At 34.2% G+C, this 16,754-nt stretch overlaps 2 protein-coding genes across 2 annotated transcripts; both read left to right on the top strand.

The window, feature by feature from the left end:
• Positions 1 to 481: 481 nt before the first annotated feature.
• Positions 482 to 982, top strand: LOC131859452 (cyclin-dependent kinase F-4-like). The gene has a single exon (XM_059213207.1). It carries the CDS (start codon positions 482 to 484, stop codon positions 980 to 982), a length of 501 nt encoding a protein of 166 aa, XP_059069190.1.
• Positions 983 to 6,918: 5,936 nt separating this feature from the next.
• On the top strand, positions 6,919 to 16,483 carry LOC131039197 (rust resistance kinase Lr10-like). Its single transcript, XM_059213202.1, has 4 exons — positions 6,919 to 7,087; positions 7,177 to 8,289; positions 15,372 to 15,581; positions 15,792 to 16,483. The coding sequence occupies exons 1-4, from the start codon at positions 6,919 to 6,921 to the stop codon at positions 16,481 to 16,483; spliced, it is 2,184 nt and encodes a 727-aa protein (XP_059069185.1).
• The last annotated feature ends 271 nt before the right edge of the window (positions 16,484 to 16,754 follow it).

The following is a 16,754-nucleotide window of genomic DNA, read 5'->3' as shown; positions in this document are numbered from 1 at the left end:
TTATATCAAATACTTGTAAGCAAATATTTAAATACTAAAACAAACTCCATTGATTTATTGCATTTTTTATATTGATAAAAACAACGTTAGAAAGTTGAAACCCTATTGTATTAAGCTGATTTATTATGTTAATATTCTTGTATATAGACATTTAAATATTAAATAAACTTAATTGATCTATTATGAATTTAATTTAAAGCTAACTACATTTTAAATATTCTAACAGATTATTAAAAATCAATTTAGAATAATATTATTCTTAAAGAGTAGTCACTACATTTAAATATCATGCCACTACTTAGTTTTAATTCATCCTATGAAGTATTTCTTATTTTAAAACTACAAAAAAAGTTAATTATGTTATGACAAAATTTACAAAAAGTAAGAGTTGCAACCTTTGCAACTAAGGACACAACTCCTAGTTGTATCCACCAAAAACTTTAATTTAGAGGCATGCTTGCTACCCAAAGGAAGCAAAATGATGGGCAAATACCGACTAATCGAGAAGTTGGGAGAAGGTGGTTATGGGACTGTTTGGAAGGCCATTAACAAATGGACTGATCAAGTAGTGGTGATCAAAAGATTGCACAAGAAAAATAATGACAGGTTTTATGAATCCCTCTTCAAGGAAGAAGAGAAGTCTCTACGTGCACTTCAACACCCCAATATTGTATCATTGTGGGACACCTACGAGGAAGGAGGGCAACTCAATATAGTACTAGAATACATGGATTTTGATCTATGGAGAATCATTAAGAATAGAAAAGAACCCTCCTTGAGTAGAACAGTTCAAAGACTGTGTTTTAAGATTTTGAAAGCTCTGGAATATATGCATGGACTTGGGTATTCCCACCATGATCTCAAGCCTGAAAATATCTTGCTGAAGGAAAACAACATCAAAATTTCAGACTTTGAGCTTGCTATTAACTTGAAGAGAAAATGGAAAAGAATGAGCCCTTGGATCCAAATGTTGCAATCATAGCCTATAAAGCGCCTGAACTTCTGCTCAAATCATCATCCTATGATTTTGCCATTGATATGTGGTCACTTGGAGTCATAATAGCTCAGTTCTATGGTATTGAACCCATTTTTGGAAGTAGAAGTGACTAGAGAAATCATATTTATAACATATGTTTTCTGATTGGATGCCCCAATTAAAAGACATGGCCTGAGGGATTGAAGTTAGTAGAGTCATTGGACTAGCGGTTTTCAAAAGAGTTTGATGGGGAGAATTTTAGGAAGAATTTGCGTAGATTGACGTCGACTGCGAGTGAGGAAGTGATTGACCTTGTAAAGTGTTTGTGCTTGTGGGATCCCAAACATAGACCCACTATAAAACAGGCATTCAGCCACCCTTTTTTCCAGTCGTGTAATAATACTATGAATCCAAAGTTTTTCGGGTATCAGACAAACAGTGTGATATCATGGAATGTGGTATTTTATGGCTCCGAAATTTTTAACAGTGAGAAAGAAGAAAGAAGCGTTCAGGGATGTGTGGGTAGAATTTAAAGAAATTATAAAGAAAAGGGTTCGCCTAGGATTTCTACATAAAAAGGTTTAGGTATAATTTCATATCGATGTGCATGGCATTAACTATTTTTCAAATTATATTGGGTATTTTAGTACAATGCCTGGCTTACTTGGAGAACATTCAATAAATTTACATAAATAGCTTTAACATTATGTATTGGATTAAGTCAACCGATACTAAATGTTGTATGTGTTCAAGTTTAATATAAAAATGAATAAAAATGTGTGGATCAGATTAAATCCACTGTATATTAAAATAGCGAAAACAATAGTAAATCAAAATAGTTATTTATGAAGGCTTTGGGTCTCTTTTAGAAGTCCATTTTTGTTCTCATGTCACGCCATGACTTTGATATAGGAAACCTCTTGATCTTTGCTTTTATTAGGTTTTTTTTGTTTAAAATGGTAATAGTAGTTTCATTTCATGTTGATAGTTTTTCAACTTTGGACAATGGTTTGATTGAGCAAGTGTTCTTAAAAGTTTCAAAATGCAAGTAATTTGATCTTTTTAGCATATAACGTATTATATTATTGAGTTTGATAATGCTTGTAAATGGCTAGGATATTTTATTCTTCAGAATATTTTGTTGGGAGAACTCTCCTAGAAAATATGCTTAGAAAATGGGTTAATAATTATTGGGCTCTACATAGGATTTGGGTTAATGTAGTCCAAAATCTTATTAGAGGTTTTTTCTTTTCTATTTTGTGAATGTTAGTCATGTAGTGGTTATCTTTAAACATGACTCAGGGTATGTTTTTGTGCCTCCCTTGATTTTTCCACTTTGGATATCCAGCTTTGTTTTATCCTAGATGAAAAGATACTTTGTATACCTATTTGGCTTAAATTTATAGGCCTACATTTACCTTTTTGAAATTCTAGCCACTCTTGCTACCTCACTTGGCCAGGTCATTTTTTGTGGAGCTTAATAAATTTTATTTGACTCACACACAAAAGTGTTTGTGTAGAGGTTGATATTTCTAAGAATCTAAAAGAGTTTGCAAATATATAGATTGGCAATTTGTGTCACACCTAGTGTGTTTTTACCTTAGCTTGCTAAATATTTGCCTTGGGTGTTAGTCATTTAATCATAAGATTAAGGATTGTCCTATACAGAGTGGACAAGGATGTCTCCAAATCCTCTATAGAAGGAGAAAGATGTAGGTTCTTCTATTAGTAAGGTTTCTTAGCCCACTTTTTTTAGAATTTTATAGTTGAGATTTGTTTTATCTTCACATCTAGAGAAAAATATTAATTTTCTCCTCATGTGCACCTACATTGTTCTTGTAGTCCATTAGGGCTGGGGGGGAAATGTTTTTGTAGGAAAAAGAAAGATGTTAATTCTCAACATCCAATTTAAGATTTTCTTGAGTATGTTAAATTATAGAATCACTATTCTTCTCTTAGAGAGTTTGATAGAGACGACATTCCTTATGATTCTTGTCAATGAATTTTACTTTCTATAATGTCTGAGGTTTTATTGACCTCTCTAGGAAGTATGCTATGAGAGATGCTCATCAACAATTAGACATGGATATCCTCTATTTGTTGAATGTTGAAATTATTTATTTCTTATTTTTTGTAGCTTCTTGTGTTATTTAGCCAACTAATCTATTTTTCCTAGTAATCATGATAGGCCAAAGACATGTTCTCATCTTTCTCTCTCTTGTGGCTTTAGCATCTAGTTGATCATGATAGTGATCCCACCAATTAAGTGATTTGGAACCTCTTAAAAATTGAAAATCACACTTTTAGTATGTTTAATACGCATGCTTCCACTAATTTTTTTAATAGATTTCTTTTGTGATGATAGATAATTGATTTAATGCCTACCATAAGGTGGGTTATGCATAAGAGTTCTAATATGATTAAGAGGCATATGATAAAGATGGGACTTTGCTCTTTGCATGGGACAACTAATGAACAAGGGGTGTGGTATTACATGCAAAACAAATTGGCCCTTAATGGTACCAACATGGGTCACCACTATAATCATATGCATTGGTTTACATAGAATAATTTAGGATAGACCAGAAAAAGTATTTAAATGCCTTGATTGTGTTATGATCTTTGTTCATATGTTGTCTTCTTTTGCCAACTATTTTTCTCTTCCAATCGAGCCCTTTTAAATTTAAATTTATTCTTTGTATTGACATATTGATTTGGTGATAATATAAAATATAAATTAGATCAGATTTCATAAACTTGAAGAGACCAATGGGTACATGATGGTTAATAGACAAATTAAAAGTTTTAAAACATGATCTTTATTTGATTATTTTGCTAAAGGTGCATATCATTTTTTTAATCAACAAATACCATAGGTGACTTATCTTGAAAATAATCTTTTATTTATTTCTTGTTACTACTCAATACCAAAGTTAAAAATATAAATGTAAACCTCTTCGAGTATAATCAACAAATACTTCTTGAAGTTGAATAATGCATAATCTTCCTCAAGTATTTTGAATAAAAATCATTCTAATGTAACCTATAAACTCAATAAACATATATTGTATGTTTATAAATATGATTTGAAACAGCCTAAAGACATCTTGTAGCACAATTACAAGTCTAATGTTCATTTAATATGTTGAAAAAATTCTAAATCATCCATTGAGAAGCACTTGAGAAGCAAGATAGTAAGGATTAAGACCATGAAAATGTATCAAAATTAATAACAAAACTAGGAAATGAATCCTTGTATTTTTGGTAATATAGGATTGCTTCTAATCCTAGATGTTGTTGAATCAAAAATACTAGATAATAAGTTTGTGAGCATAGATCAAAAAATGTAGTTGAGTGGTTGAACCACCCTTTAGAATGTAAACAATATTTAGCATACTTGAAAGTAAACATTATTTAGCATACTCCAATATTGTTATATGTATTGACGCTAAAATTTTTAGTTATTTTCCTACAAATTCTTTTTGATTGCCTTCATGTTGAGTAAGGAGACCTAAGCATAAATATGTAGTTTGTATTTTGAGTAATTAAGGGACAATCACCTCAATGACTATGAATGGTCTTTCTTCTTTTGGATTAGGCTTCAACACATTTCCAAAGCCATCATTTTATCCATCTATATGCTTGCCTTTGTTACCACTCTCTAGCTACACAAGAAGCCCTATCAAATATTGCATTATCCATTTTCAATCCATTGGGAACTCTAAGCTTCGATTAACTCATTTTAAAAGAGGTTGTAGACCAATGGTTATCATGAATAGGCCTTAGGATTAGATGGTCAACATTTTTAGATACTAAAAATAGTACAAAAATAATTACCAACTGATGAGCAATAAACTATCATGTCACCCCAAATTCAAGAATCTTTTTTTCCCTTTGAAAACTCATCAAGGGCATTAACACTAGGCTTACCACTATTTCCAACTTGCAACCACATTACATCATGCTTTTCAAAATAAACCTAACAACCCATCTAACTAAATACCCATTGGTCTCAAGAACAAATCAATGCCATAGTAGAGATATAAATAGAAAAAGGGAGGCTAGATGGTTCCACCACTACTACATAAAAATACATGGTACCATAATATTCAACCCACAAATGGCTAACTCATTTGGTTCATCCATATCACTATGTTTTTATTGATAAGAAAACACCATATGCATACCACATAAGTCAAGAACTCATTAAAATTAATATACAAGCAAATATTCATTGTGTAAGATTTGGCTATGAAGGTAGCAACCAAAAATCTAGAGACCTAATGGAAAGCACAAGAACAAGAGAGAAATAATATGACAATAATATATGTTGTATTCCTATCAATAATGCAAATAAAATCAATCAACTGGATTGAATTACAATGGATGAAAGTACGTAAGAGACCCCTTGGTTAAATAGGCCAAGGTGAGACATAGGAGTGCATAAGATTATGACAAGTGTCATAATCTAATGACATGAGAACAAAAAAGGGTGAGATATCATCCCACCTAAAGTGGAAAACTGATACTGTGATATGTTCACTAAGGTGCATCACCCACCAAAGGTGAAAAAGTAATCACATGATAAAACCACTAAAGATGGATAGGTGATAAAATGATAAGACCACTAATGGTGGAGAGACCATATAAAGTGGAATGTGATAACATGATACACCACCTAAAGTGGAAATGCTCCTAAAAGCTCCTATGTGGTCCCTAAGTAAGCCTAAGTGACGTTTAATTAAGACCTAGGTGAAGACTAACCAAGGTACAACACTTTAATCACACCAACACATTGAAGTTTAGTTCCACACACATTGTAAAACATTCAACATTTAGTGAAATGGGTAAATACAATTTGGTGGACAATGTTTACTAGACAAAATCAAAACTGTGTGGAAAGTTAATGGGCACTTGATCTATTGGTGAAGTTGAATGGTTATAAATGAGCTCACTAGAGATCAAGTCTTGTTGAGTCAAATGCCCTCACATCATAAGAAGGGATGAGTTTATGATTGTGTTCTAGGCAAATTTGACAACATGGATACCCCTCAGTCCTTGAATTTTAGCTGAATAAGTTTCACCTAAGACTTTGCTATCAAATCCAATAGCTAAACGATCTTTGTGAATGATATTACTAGTAACAAATAAGAAATAATCACGCATCCATGTGCAAATCCTTGTAATGTAGTTCAAAAAAATTGTACGGGTCAACCAAATGAAGACAAGCATGAGGTATCACGGTTCTACACACAGAATCCAATGACCACTTGTGCTTGTAGACAATATTAGGGTGTCATCCAACCAGGTCAACTTCTACCATTACCACTAGTTAGTTGTCCACATCTTGGCAATAAATACTCTGATTTTTGGCTTAACGTTATTGGACTCATCCTAATGGTATCTGAATTTCTATTCCTTAAAATGCATATTTCAGTATAGCATTGGTTCAATCACTTCAAATCCTTTGTCTATCTTTCACTAGTCCCTCAATGCTTCCTCTAAGTCTTCTTGTCAGCGCTACCATCTGTGCCCTTTTCTTTCGATGCTCTTTATGCATTGATCCGCAGTACGAATATTGCAAAAGCAATCAAACATGTGGGAGCAAAAGCTTCACGTTTCCTTTCGGCGTAGGAAATGGAAGTTGTGGTCTCCCAAGCTTTGAGATCGACTGTGTGCAGGAGTTACGTCCAGTAATTGGAATAGGGAACACCAACTACACAATATTACTGATTTTCTTTGACAATCGGACATTTATGCTAACAAATGACAAGATCTTCCAAGATTGCACATCTTCTTATCTGATCGATTCAACCTGGGACTCGGGCAACAAAATCTTTAATATCATCAACGTTAGCAACGCAAGTGAAGAAGTTTATATGTGTGGTGAGAAATGTGTATCATATCCACCAGAATATCTGAATCTCTCATGTTCCCCCAGAATGGTGAACGTTCTAGCAGCAACAGTACAATGGAATTATCCCCAAGAACGAGAACATACTTGTAGAGGTTGTGAAAAAAGTAAGGGCTTTTGTGGGTATAAAACTCTTCAGTTAGGGGACTTCTTATGCTTTTGCCAGGATGGACCTCATTCAAAGCACCGCCCGAAAGGTATTACTCTTCATTCAAACATTTAGTAATATCTTTTTTCCTTTCTCGTCTGACGATTGATGTCTGTAACGGTGCACACATTTTGATAGGCAAAAGAGGATTTGTTATAGGTGTTGCCAGTGGAGCGGCAGGCTTGCTGATAGCTGCAGCAGTGGTTGTAGTTTATTATCGGATCTCAAGGCCTTCTTCCGAGGTGGAGCAATTCCTTCATGATTATGTTGATGAAATGCCCAGCAGATATTCATATTCTCAACTGAAGAAGATCACCAACAATTTTTCAAATAAATTGGGTGAAGGCGCTTTTGGTGTGGTTTACAAAGGAAAGCTCTGTAGCGGTACTATGGTGGCTGTAAAAATTCTGGATCAGTCGAGACACAGTGAGAGCCAGTTCATGAACGAAGTTGCAACTGTCGGAAGGATCCATCACGTTAATTTGGTTCGACTGATGGGCTATTGCTTCGAAGAAGCTAGAAGAGCACTTGTCTATGAGTACGTCGAGAATGGGTCTCTGGAGAAGTTTATATTTGCAGAAAAACGAAAAGAACAGATGCTCAATTGGGACCAGTTGTATTCAATTGCGTATTTACACCAAGACTGCAACAGATGCATCATCCATTTCGACATTAAGCCTCACAATATACTCTTGGATGCGGATTTCATAGCCAAAGTAGCTGATTTTGGTCTGGCTAAGCTTTGTGGAAAGGGGGACAATCACATATCACTTACGACAACGAGAGGAACCCCAGGGTACGTTGCGCCCGAGCTTTGTTACAGAAATTTGGGTCCTGTAACGGACAAATCAGATGTTTACAGTTTTGGAATGGTGTTATTGGATTTAGTTGGAGGAAGGAAGAATATTAATTTGCAGGCAAGCAGGTCCAGTCAAATTTATTTTCCAGAGTGGGCATTCAAGTTGATAAAAAATGTGGAGTTAGAGAAGAGGGTAAGAGAAGTTTCAAGAGAGAGAGGATGCATAGACCATGAGAAAGCAATACGGCTAACAAAAGTGGGATTGTGGTGCATCCAACACAATTCTGCAAACCGGCCAGCGATGAGAAGCGTGGTTCAAATGTTGGAAGGCAATGGTGATGATGTGAGTAATCCTCCCTTTCCTTTCGACTCTTCTCCTTCCCCGCTATCTCCATTCCTGTCGCCTGAATCTCTGGTCGTAGACTTTAACAGCGTGATTAAAAGAATCAATGGTAAACACAAGGTTTGAAACGTCAGCTGTATTATAATTGCTCTTCTTATTATATCACTGAAAATTATGTAAGTCAAATTGTTTCGATAAAGATTTACAATAAACAAGTTGCACCCGTCGCTAGCACCGTTGAAGTTTCTGTTCTCATATTTCGCGTTATAATTTTGTGAAGAAATTTGCAGGCCCTATACAAATGCATCGACTCTCGCTATAAATAATTATTGCGTATCATTCAAGTCTTTGTCGTCCATATTTTCCGGTACAGTTTACTGCGTGCTTGGAAGAGAATCATAGGTCGAAAAATGGAGTATTTTCGACGTTGTTGTCTGTTTATGTTTGAAACCAACTTCCACTATAATTAGTCAATGCGTTGATTTTAGTGTGCATATTATTCAATTTTAAAAAAATAGTTGTGAGCTAATTACTTAATTTGAATTTAAAATCAATCAGCAATTGACTTTCTATTATTTTAAATGTTATTATAAAAATAGTCTTCAAATAATTTTAGAAAATTTACAAAATTTATTATTAAATTTTCATAGTTTATGATAGATTGATGAGAATTTTTTTGGATTCAATTGTGTTGAAGTTTATTATTATTTTTTTGATAAGTGATATAGAAATTTTTACACCAAGTCAAGTAAGGTGATGCCACGAGTAGATGGCTTCATTTCCAACATAAATGTGTTGCATTAATAAACAGAGTCTAAATTAGTTAATTTAGTAGTCTAGTAAGGTCACAAACCCTTGGAGCACACCAACCCAATAGGGTTTGACACATGAATTCACATGTATGCCAACAACATCAACAAAAAGGTTCAAACTCATGAAAGCAATGGATAAACCAGGACACAATGACCCAATGAAGGTTTGAATCTTGGTGGTTATAAAAACAATGCCATGGTTTAACCATGGCATATGTCATGAACAACATAAATTTAAATAAAATGATAGAAAAAATTATATATATATATATATTTTTATAAAAGATTGAAATTATTTAATAAATTTATTACATATGTTTTTATTAATGTTTAGGATGTGAAGTTAGCATTAAGAAGAGTATTTTTGTAATATTATGTGATATTAGAAAATGTTGAAATATTTTAAAATTTTTAATAAATAATTAGAACATAAAATCAATTAGCATTGAACTATACATTTTTTTTTGTCATTATTCAATTGTTATAACAAAATCATTTTCAAATGATTTAGAAAAAAAATAAAATATTCAAATATTGAAATCAAAGAAATAAATGAAAATTTTTGTTAAAGATTTGAATTATTTAATAAGTTTATTATGTTTTTATTAATGTTTAGGAAGCAATGTTAGCATTGAGAATAATATTTTTGTAATATTACGTGATATTAGAAAAATTAAAATATGTTTTTATATTTTAACATATAACTAGAACATAGAATCAATTAGCAATGAACTCAATTTTTTATTTTCATCATTCTAGTTATTATCACAAAAATTATCTTTAATTGATTTGAAAAAAACAATAGAAATTTAAATATTTAAATGATAAAAAAATTAAATTTTTTTTTTGTCAAATTTTTTATAAGACCCGAAACCAAGAGTTTTACAACAACCAGCCATCAACCAAACATACATGAACCAACATTAAAACAAGGGAGCATCCTCGAGCAGTCACAAAAATAAAGGAAACATAGACAAACAAGACAAAACAAAACAAAAAAATCTCAATTAAGAGAGAGCACCAGATCCTTGTTCTTCTAGATGGAAATCCTGTTAATTTCCTCCAGCTCCTCCATAATGAATCTGGAGGTACCCTTGTTGCTGCTCCTTCTTCTGGTTCTGGAACTAGGACCAGTGGTTTTGCTGTCTCGAACGGCCATATCTTCCCCTCCAAGACCTTTCAACCGGTTCGCATGTTTCAATGATTTTATAAGTTTATTATGTTTTATTAATTTTTACGATGTGGTGTTAGCATTAAGAATAACATGTTTGTAATATTATGTGATATTATAAAAGCTTGAAATATTTTTTTAAAATTTAATAAATAATTAGAAGTCTAATCAATTAGCAATGCATTGTAAATAAATGTTGTCACTATTCTAGTTGTTATCACAAAAATCATCAAGAGATTATCAAAAAAATAAATTATTTAAATATTCAAATGATTAAAAATTAAATTAAAAAGTTTACGGTGAAAGGTTTGAATTATTTATTAAGTTTATTATGTTTCATTAATGTTTAGGATGTGATGTTAGCTAACAAATGATAAAATCTCAATCTCATTCTTTCTTGTGATAATTGAATATTATGGCTAGTGGAGAGAAACTAGATTATGTCAAGGTCTTGAATACTAATTCATGGTTCATTGCTTTTTCCTCATTAATTGAGGCGGCGACTCTAATATTTATTTTTTAGTTTCATACTATTGTTGGTACTAGCTATGAGTTATATACTTCTTAATTTCTTGGAGCAACAAATTTTGAGGCGTGATTTATTATTGCCTTCTCTCTCTCTCTCTCTCTCTCTCTCTCTCTCTCTCTCTCTCTCTCTCTCTCTCTCTCTCTCTCTCTCTCTCTCTCTCTCTCTCTCTCTCTCTCTCTCTCTCTCTCTCTCTCTCTCTCTCTCTCTCTCTCTCTCTCTCTCTCTCTCTCTCTCTCTCTCTCTTAATATAAGCATGGTTATAAATGAATTTCAACATATGGACAAATGACTATATGTTGTAGGTATAAATTTGAAGAAAAAAGAAAGGGGAAGTATAAAATGATGCACCTATATTTAATGCAACTACTAGGGTACCAAACTCTATATCTATGTTATATTTTAAGTGATTCATGGTGGATTTTGTCAACTTATATTAGCTTTGTACACTCAAACAACTTTGTAATATCTCATGATGTGATAAATCAAAGTGATGATATTTTTTGGCCTTTTTGGATTGCCCTATAGGTCTTGATGTTGATGGTATAAGTGCATACATTAAAGGTAGTGTTGACAATGGCATGAGGAACCTCTATAGCACTCTTCCACTATGTTTCCTTTGTTCATCCTAGTTTCCAAGGTTAGAGATCCATATATTTATGGATTTAATTATTTCTAAGGGTTCGTCATTTTGGGTTTTCAAATTCTAATATTGTGTACTCCATTAAAATTGCTCTCCAATTTATAGAGAGATAGCTAATGTAGTAATGCTTGTAATAGTTATCTCTTGGGTTAGTCATTAGGGTTTTAGAGGGTTTTCAGAGTTCTAAAGTGCAACAGGTCCTCACTTTATAAAATTTTCTTTCACCACATTTACAAGTGAAGTTGTAAATGGGTATTTGAAAATGTTGCAACACTTAATCAATGAATTTTTTTATTTTATATGTGATTGTCTTCCAACTATTATAGATGAATATTAATGGATTTAGAGAGGGGTTATTAAGTAGAACTATTTATTTACATAGTATCTTTGTCATTCCTTGTTGATTTCTATATAAAATGGTTAGGCACTACTCTATTGGTTGATAAGGAATTGATCACTAAAGTTTTGGACCATTCATTCACATTAGAAACTTCCAACATTAGTTATCAATAGTTATAGGAGTAATAATAAGTTTACACACCATCGTTTATAATTTAATATTGTAAATCAAGGACAAATTTTAAGTAAGATAAATTGTAACACTTTTTGTGAATAATTTCTAACATGTATATGCTCTATCAAGTTGTCTATGACGTATTCAATGATCCATTTAAAGGGATTACAAATTATTTTTTTGTTGCAAGGTGTGCACCCTTTGTCTCCTTGTGTTGTGTAGCGCAACGCTCGGGTTTGTGACATAGCTTAACTGCCTCCTGTGGATTCTATAAGTGTAGTGGTTGTATTGGGCATTAACAGGTCAATCTTTTGGTGCAATGACAACCACACTTGTAACAAGTGGTATCAGAGCTTGGCCACAAGTTCTAACCCCTCACTTGCACTTGGGGGGGGGGGGGGGGGGGGGGGGGTGTTGTTGCAAGGTGTGCTCCCTTGGTCTCCTTGTGCTGTGCAATGTAGTGCTCGGGTTTGTGACATGGCTTAATTGCCTCATGTGGATTCTATAAGTCTAGTGGTTGTATCGAGCATTAACATGTCAATCTTTTGGTGCAACGACAACCACACTTGTAACATTTTCACCTATAGATACATATGAGTACTAAATAAACTGTATAAGAATTTATTGTAGGTAGTATTTTATTAATTTAGTGACAATTTTTAGGGGTTAAGAACATAATTTGGTATACTTGTTTGATACATTGACCAATCATTCCAATATTGTAATATTAACTTATTTCAAAGACCTATAAGAATACCCTCTTGACTTTAAGCTAAGCTCAAAGAGTGGGGGAGTTTACTCACTCTCATAGTTAATATTTAATAATTCCAAGTTTATAAATGAGTTTTTGTCTACATTCTTGGAGACATAACACTAGCCTTGAAAGTAAAGAAAGGCTCTAAGATTTGAAAATTTCTATTTTAGGACCTTATGGTGTAGAGCTTCTCATTTCTTGTGTTTAAACCCAGATACACTAGGTAACTCCTAAATAAAATGTCGGGTGACCCATAGTAGGCATGGGAGTAAGATTGGTTTTTAGATATGTTCACACTTAACTCCACCTCAAGGTGTTCATATGATGTAACATAGTGGTGGGTTGAGTCCAAGAATTATTATAATTGTGACTATGTTCCCATGGACACTATAAGAGGTGTCTTAGCCAAATTTAATCTGAACTTGGTTGAGTAGTGTGAGACTCTTGATTCCCCACTTCTATATCAAGATGCAAATTCAACAAAATTTAGGGTAAATTTCCTGGCATATCATCATAGACATGATGTGAGCTTTGGATCCTTAATATGGTTATAATCAATTGTACCTCAAGGCAAGCCCATCGAAAACATAGGGGTGGGTGTCATTCCATCTATTACAATAAGTGAGACCCCCTACCTTTAGGTTTCCTTATGGCCATTAGAAGGAGTGCCTTGCCTAATCAGATTTGAACCTAGGTCTATGGTGTTAATTTCCTCATTCCTCCTTTCTAGGCCCAAACTTGTTGGAAAATTATTGGTGTAAATTGTGAAGCATCTCATAGTAGACATAGGGATGGGCTTAGTTTCTTAATAGTACAACAAGGCTACTCCATAACAAAGCATAGAGGTTGACTTTGGTCTACACATCGCTATTACAAAATTTAGACTAGGGAAATACCATTTGGACAACACACAAATTGTTCACTCCATGTATTGTGATTGAATCATAATTTGAGAGTCTAGAGACCTAAGAAGAATTATACTAACTAGAATAGAGGACAACCCATAGAAAACATAAAGATAACATTAATTACTTAAGATTGAGTGGAAGAAGAATCAACAGTACTTGAAGAAGTAGAAGTGCTTGAAGAAGTAGGAGTGCTTAGAGAGGAATTAGAAGTAGTTGAAAAAGATTTAAAAGATGAAGTTTAAGCTTGTACTTGAAGGTATGAGTTGATATGCAAATTATTATAAATATAATTCCTAAAAGTCAAAATTTCCCTATAACTACAATAAAGTCATGCTTGCTTATTGAGATTTGAACATCAATTTATAGTATGGAATTATAAATTATTTTGGATTGGGTTGTTTTTATTCCTCTACAAAAAGTAAAATGCAAATATTATATTTGATAATAAGTCCGACTTCTGAAAAATTCAACTATCTGAAGGGCCAATTCCATTCAGTGCGCTGTTTTCCTTCATGGATAGGGGTGTGCCCTTCATCAAATTTCCTTTCTTCCAATCCGCTCTTTTCCCCACAAATTACAAATTCAACGTAATCGTGACCACACCACGTTGTGACAGGTCGACACTGATTCATTCAAAGCTAAACGACACAGTTTATTAAGAAAAATAATGAGCGATGGCTTACTGTTAGAGATAAATCACAATGCGAATGTTGACTAATTCCTCTTCGGAGTCATCGCAATGGTATCTTATCTCGAATTCCATACAATTCTCGGTTCAATTCTCTGAGTCCTCTCTGTATCCATCGATAGAGGCTAAATATGCTTCCTCTGAGTCTTCAGTTTAGTGTTATTCTCTATGCCATTTTATTTCGTCTCTCGCTCTGTGTTGACCCGCAATACGAATATTGCAAAAGCAATCAAACATGTGGAGACACAAATTTCAGGTTTCCATTCGGCTTAGGAAATCGTAGTTGTGGTCTGCTAGGTTTTCAGATCGACTGTGTGGATAAAATACGTCCAGTAATTGAACTAGGGAGGCAGCGGTACACAATATAACAGATTTTCAATGCTAATCAAACTTTCACGATGACAAATGACAAGAATTTCGAACATTGTGAATTTATCAATTTGATCGTATTATCCTGGGATTCAGGATACAGAGTTTTTAATGTGACCAACATAAATAACGCAAGTCTGTTGGTATACCAGTGTGATGAGAAATGTGTGCCCTACGGATCTTATCCAGCAGGGTATCTAAATGTGTCATGTTTTCCAAGAATGGTGACTCTTCAAGTGCAAACAGTGCAATGGACTTTGGCCAGCGAACTAGAGCAGAAGTGTAGACCTTGTGAAAAAACGAGGGGTTTTTGTGGGTTTAACTTTACCTATTCAAGAGATTTCTTCTGCTTTTGCCAGGACGGACCTCAGGCAAGTCAATGCCCCCCAGGTATTAATCCTCTTTAACCTTACTACTTAGCCAAATTCACAGTAATGACAGTTTTTCTTTACCAAATATTAGTAGATATACCTGTAATGATGAGCATGCTTGAATGAGTGGTAAATAACAGGAAAAGCTGGAAAAGAGCTGTAATAGGTAAGCGCCCATCCCCCTTATTTTTAATATCTTTTCGAATTGTATATCAATTGTAAATATCTTGGTAATTAGAACAGATCAATACAAGTTTCTGAGATGAAGCTTCAGTACTTAAAAATCTATTTTTGTTTAGAAGTCGTTTTCATATTAGAAATCGATAATAGCTATCTCTATAAGAATCTCCACAATAAAAATCCATTTTAATCAATTAAACTCAACCCCTGTGCTACTAATTTTGTATCTCAAACACATTGTGCCTTCAAAACCAGGTGTGGCCATTGGAACGGTCAGCTTGCTGTCAATTGCGGCACTGGCTGGAATTTTCTATAGGAAGTCCAGGACTACTTCCGACGTGGAGCGATTCCTTCATGATTATGTTGATGAAATGCCCAGAAGATATTCATACTCTCAACTGAAGAAGATCACCAACAATTTTACAGAAAAACTTGGAGAAGGGGCTTTCGGCGTGGTTTACAAAGGTAAGCTCCTGAGTGGTACTTTGGTGGCTGTTAAAATTCTTGATCAATCAAGACACAGCGAGAGTCAGTTCATGAGCGAAGTCGCAACACTTGGGCGGATCCATCACATTCATTTGGTTCGCCTGATGGGGTACTGCTTTGAATAACCCAGAAGCGCACTTATGTATGAGTACATGGCCAATGGGTCTCTGGGTAAGTTTATATTTGCAGGAAAGGAGAAGACCCAAATGCTCAATTGGGATCAATTGTACTCAATTGCTTTGGGAGAAGCTCGTGGGATCGCGTATTTACACCAAGATTGCAATAGATGCATCATCCATTTTGATATTAAGCCTCACAATATATTACTGGACAATGAGTTCACGCCCAAAGTAGCTGATTTTGGTCTGGCTAAATTGTGTGTGAAGGGGCACAATCACATATCAATTACGGCAACCAGAGGGACGTTGGGATATGTTGCACCAGAGACGTGGTCAAGAAATATGGGACCTGTGACGGACAAATCAGATGTTTACAGTTTTGGAATAGTGTTGCTGGAGATTGTTGGAGGCAGAAACAATCTTGATGTACAGTTAGGCCGCTACAGTCAATTTGAATTTCTGCAGTGGGCATTCAAATTGATAGAGTGTGGAGAATTGGAAAAGAGGTTAAAGGGAGTAAAAACAGAGAGAGGATATGAAGAAGAGGAGAAGGCAGTGAGGCTGACAAAAGTGGGACTGGGGTGCATTCAACATAATTCTATGAATCGGCCATCGATGAACAGGGTGGTACAAATGTTGGAAGGAAATGGTGATGATGTAAGTAATCCTCCATTCCCCTGCGACTTCTTCACTTCACCAGAACCGCCATTGGTTTCACAGGAAGAATCTCTAGTCGTTGGAGGAGTTAGTGAAGTGGTGTAATGGTGCTTTGAAATTTTAGGGTTCTCAATTGAAAAACGTGTTTATATGAGAACGACTCCTACTTGATACCAGGGACCATTTGAGATTTCGTCTCTTTTTTAATATGTTGTTAATATTAAGCGTGCTGACTACCCGTCTTTTCTTCTTCTTTTTTTCTTTTTTAACTTTTAAAAGACTTATATGGAGGATAAGCTTAGAAATCAAGCACTCTGAATTTGAGTATACACCATTGATGTTATGTTCAATGACAATTCAGTGACGTCATGTTAAG

Source organism: Cryptomeria japonica, chromosome 2 (genome assembly GCF_030272615.1).
Source record: "Cryptomeria japonica chromosome 2, Sugi_1.0, whole genome shotgun sequence".
Classification (NCBI taxonomy): Eukaryota; Viridiplantae; Streptophyta; class Pinopsida; order Cupressales; family Cupressaceae; genus Cryptomeria; species Cryptomeria japonica.
This window is presented reverse-complemented; position numbering and strand designations above follow the sequence as displayed.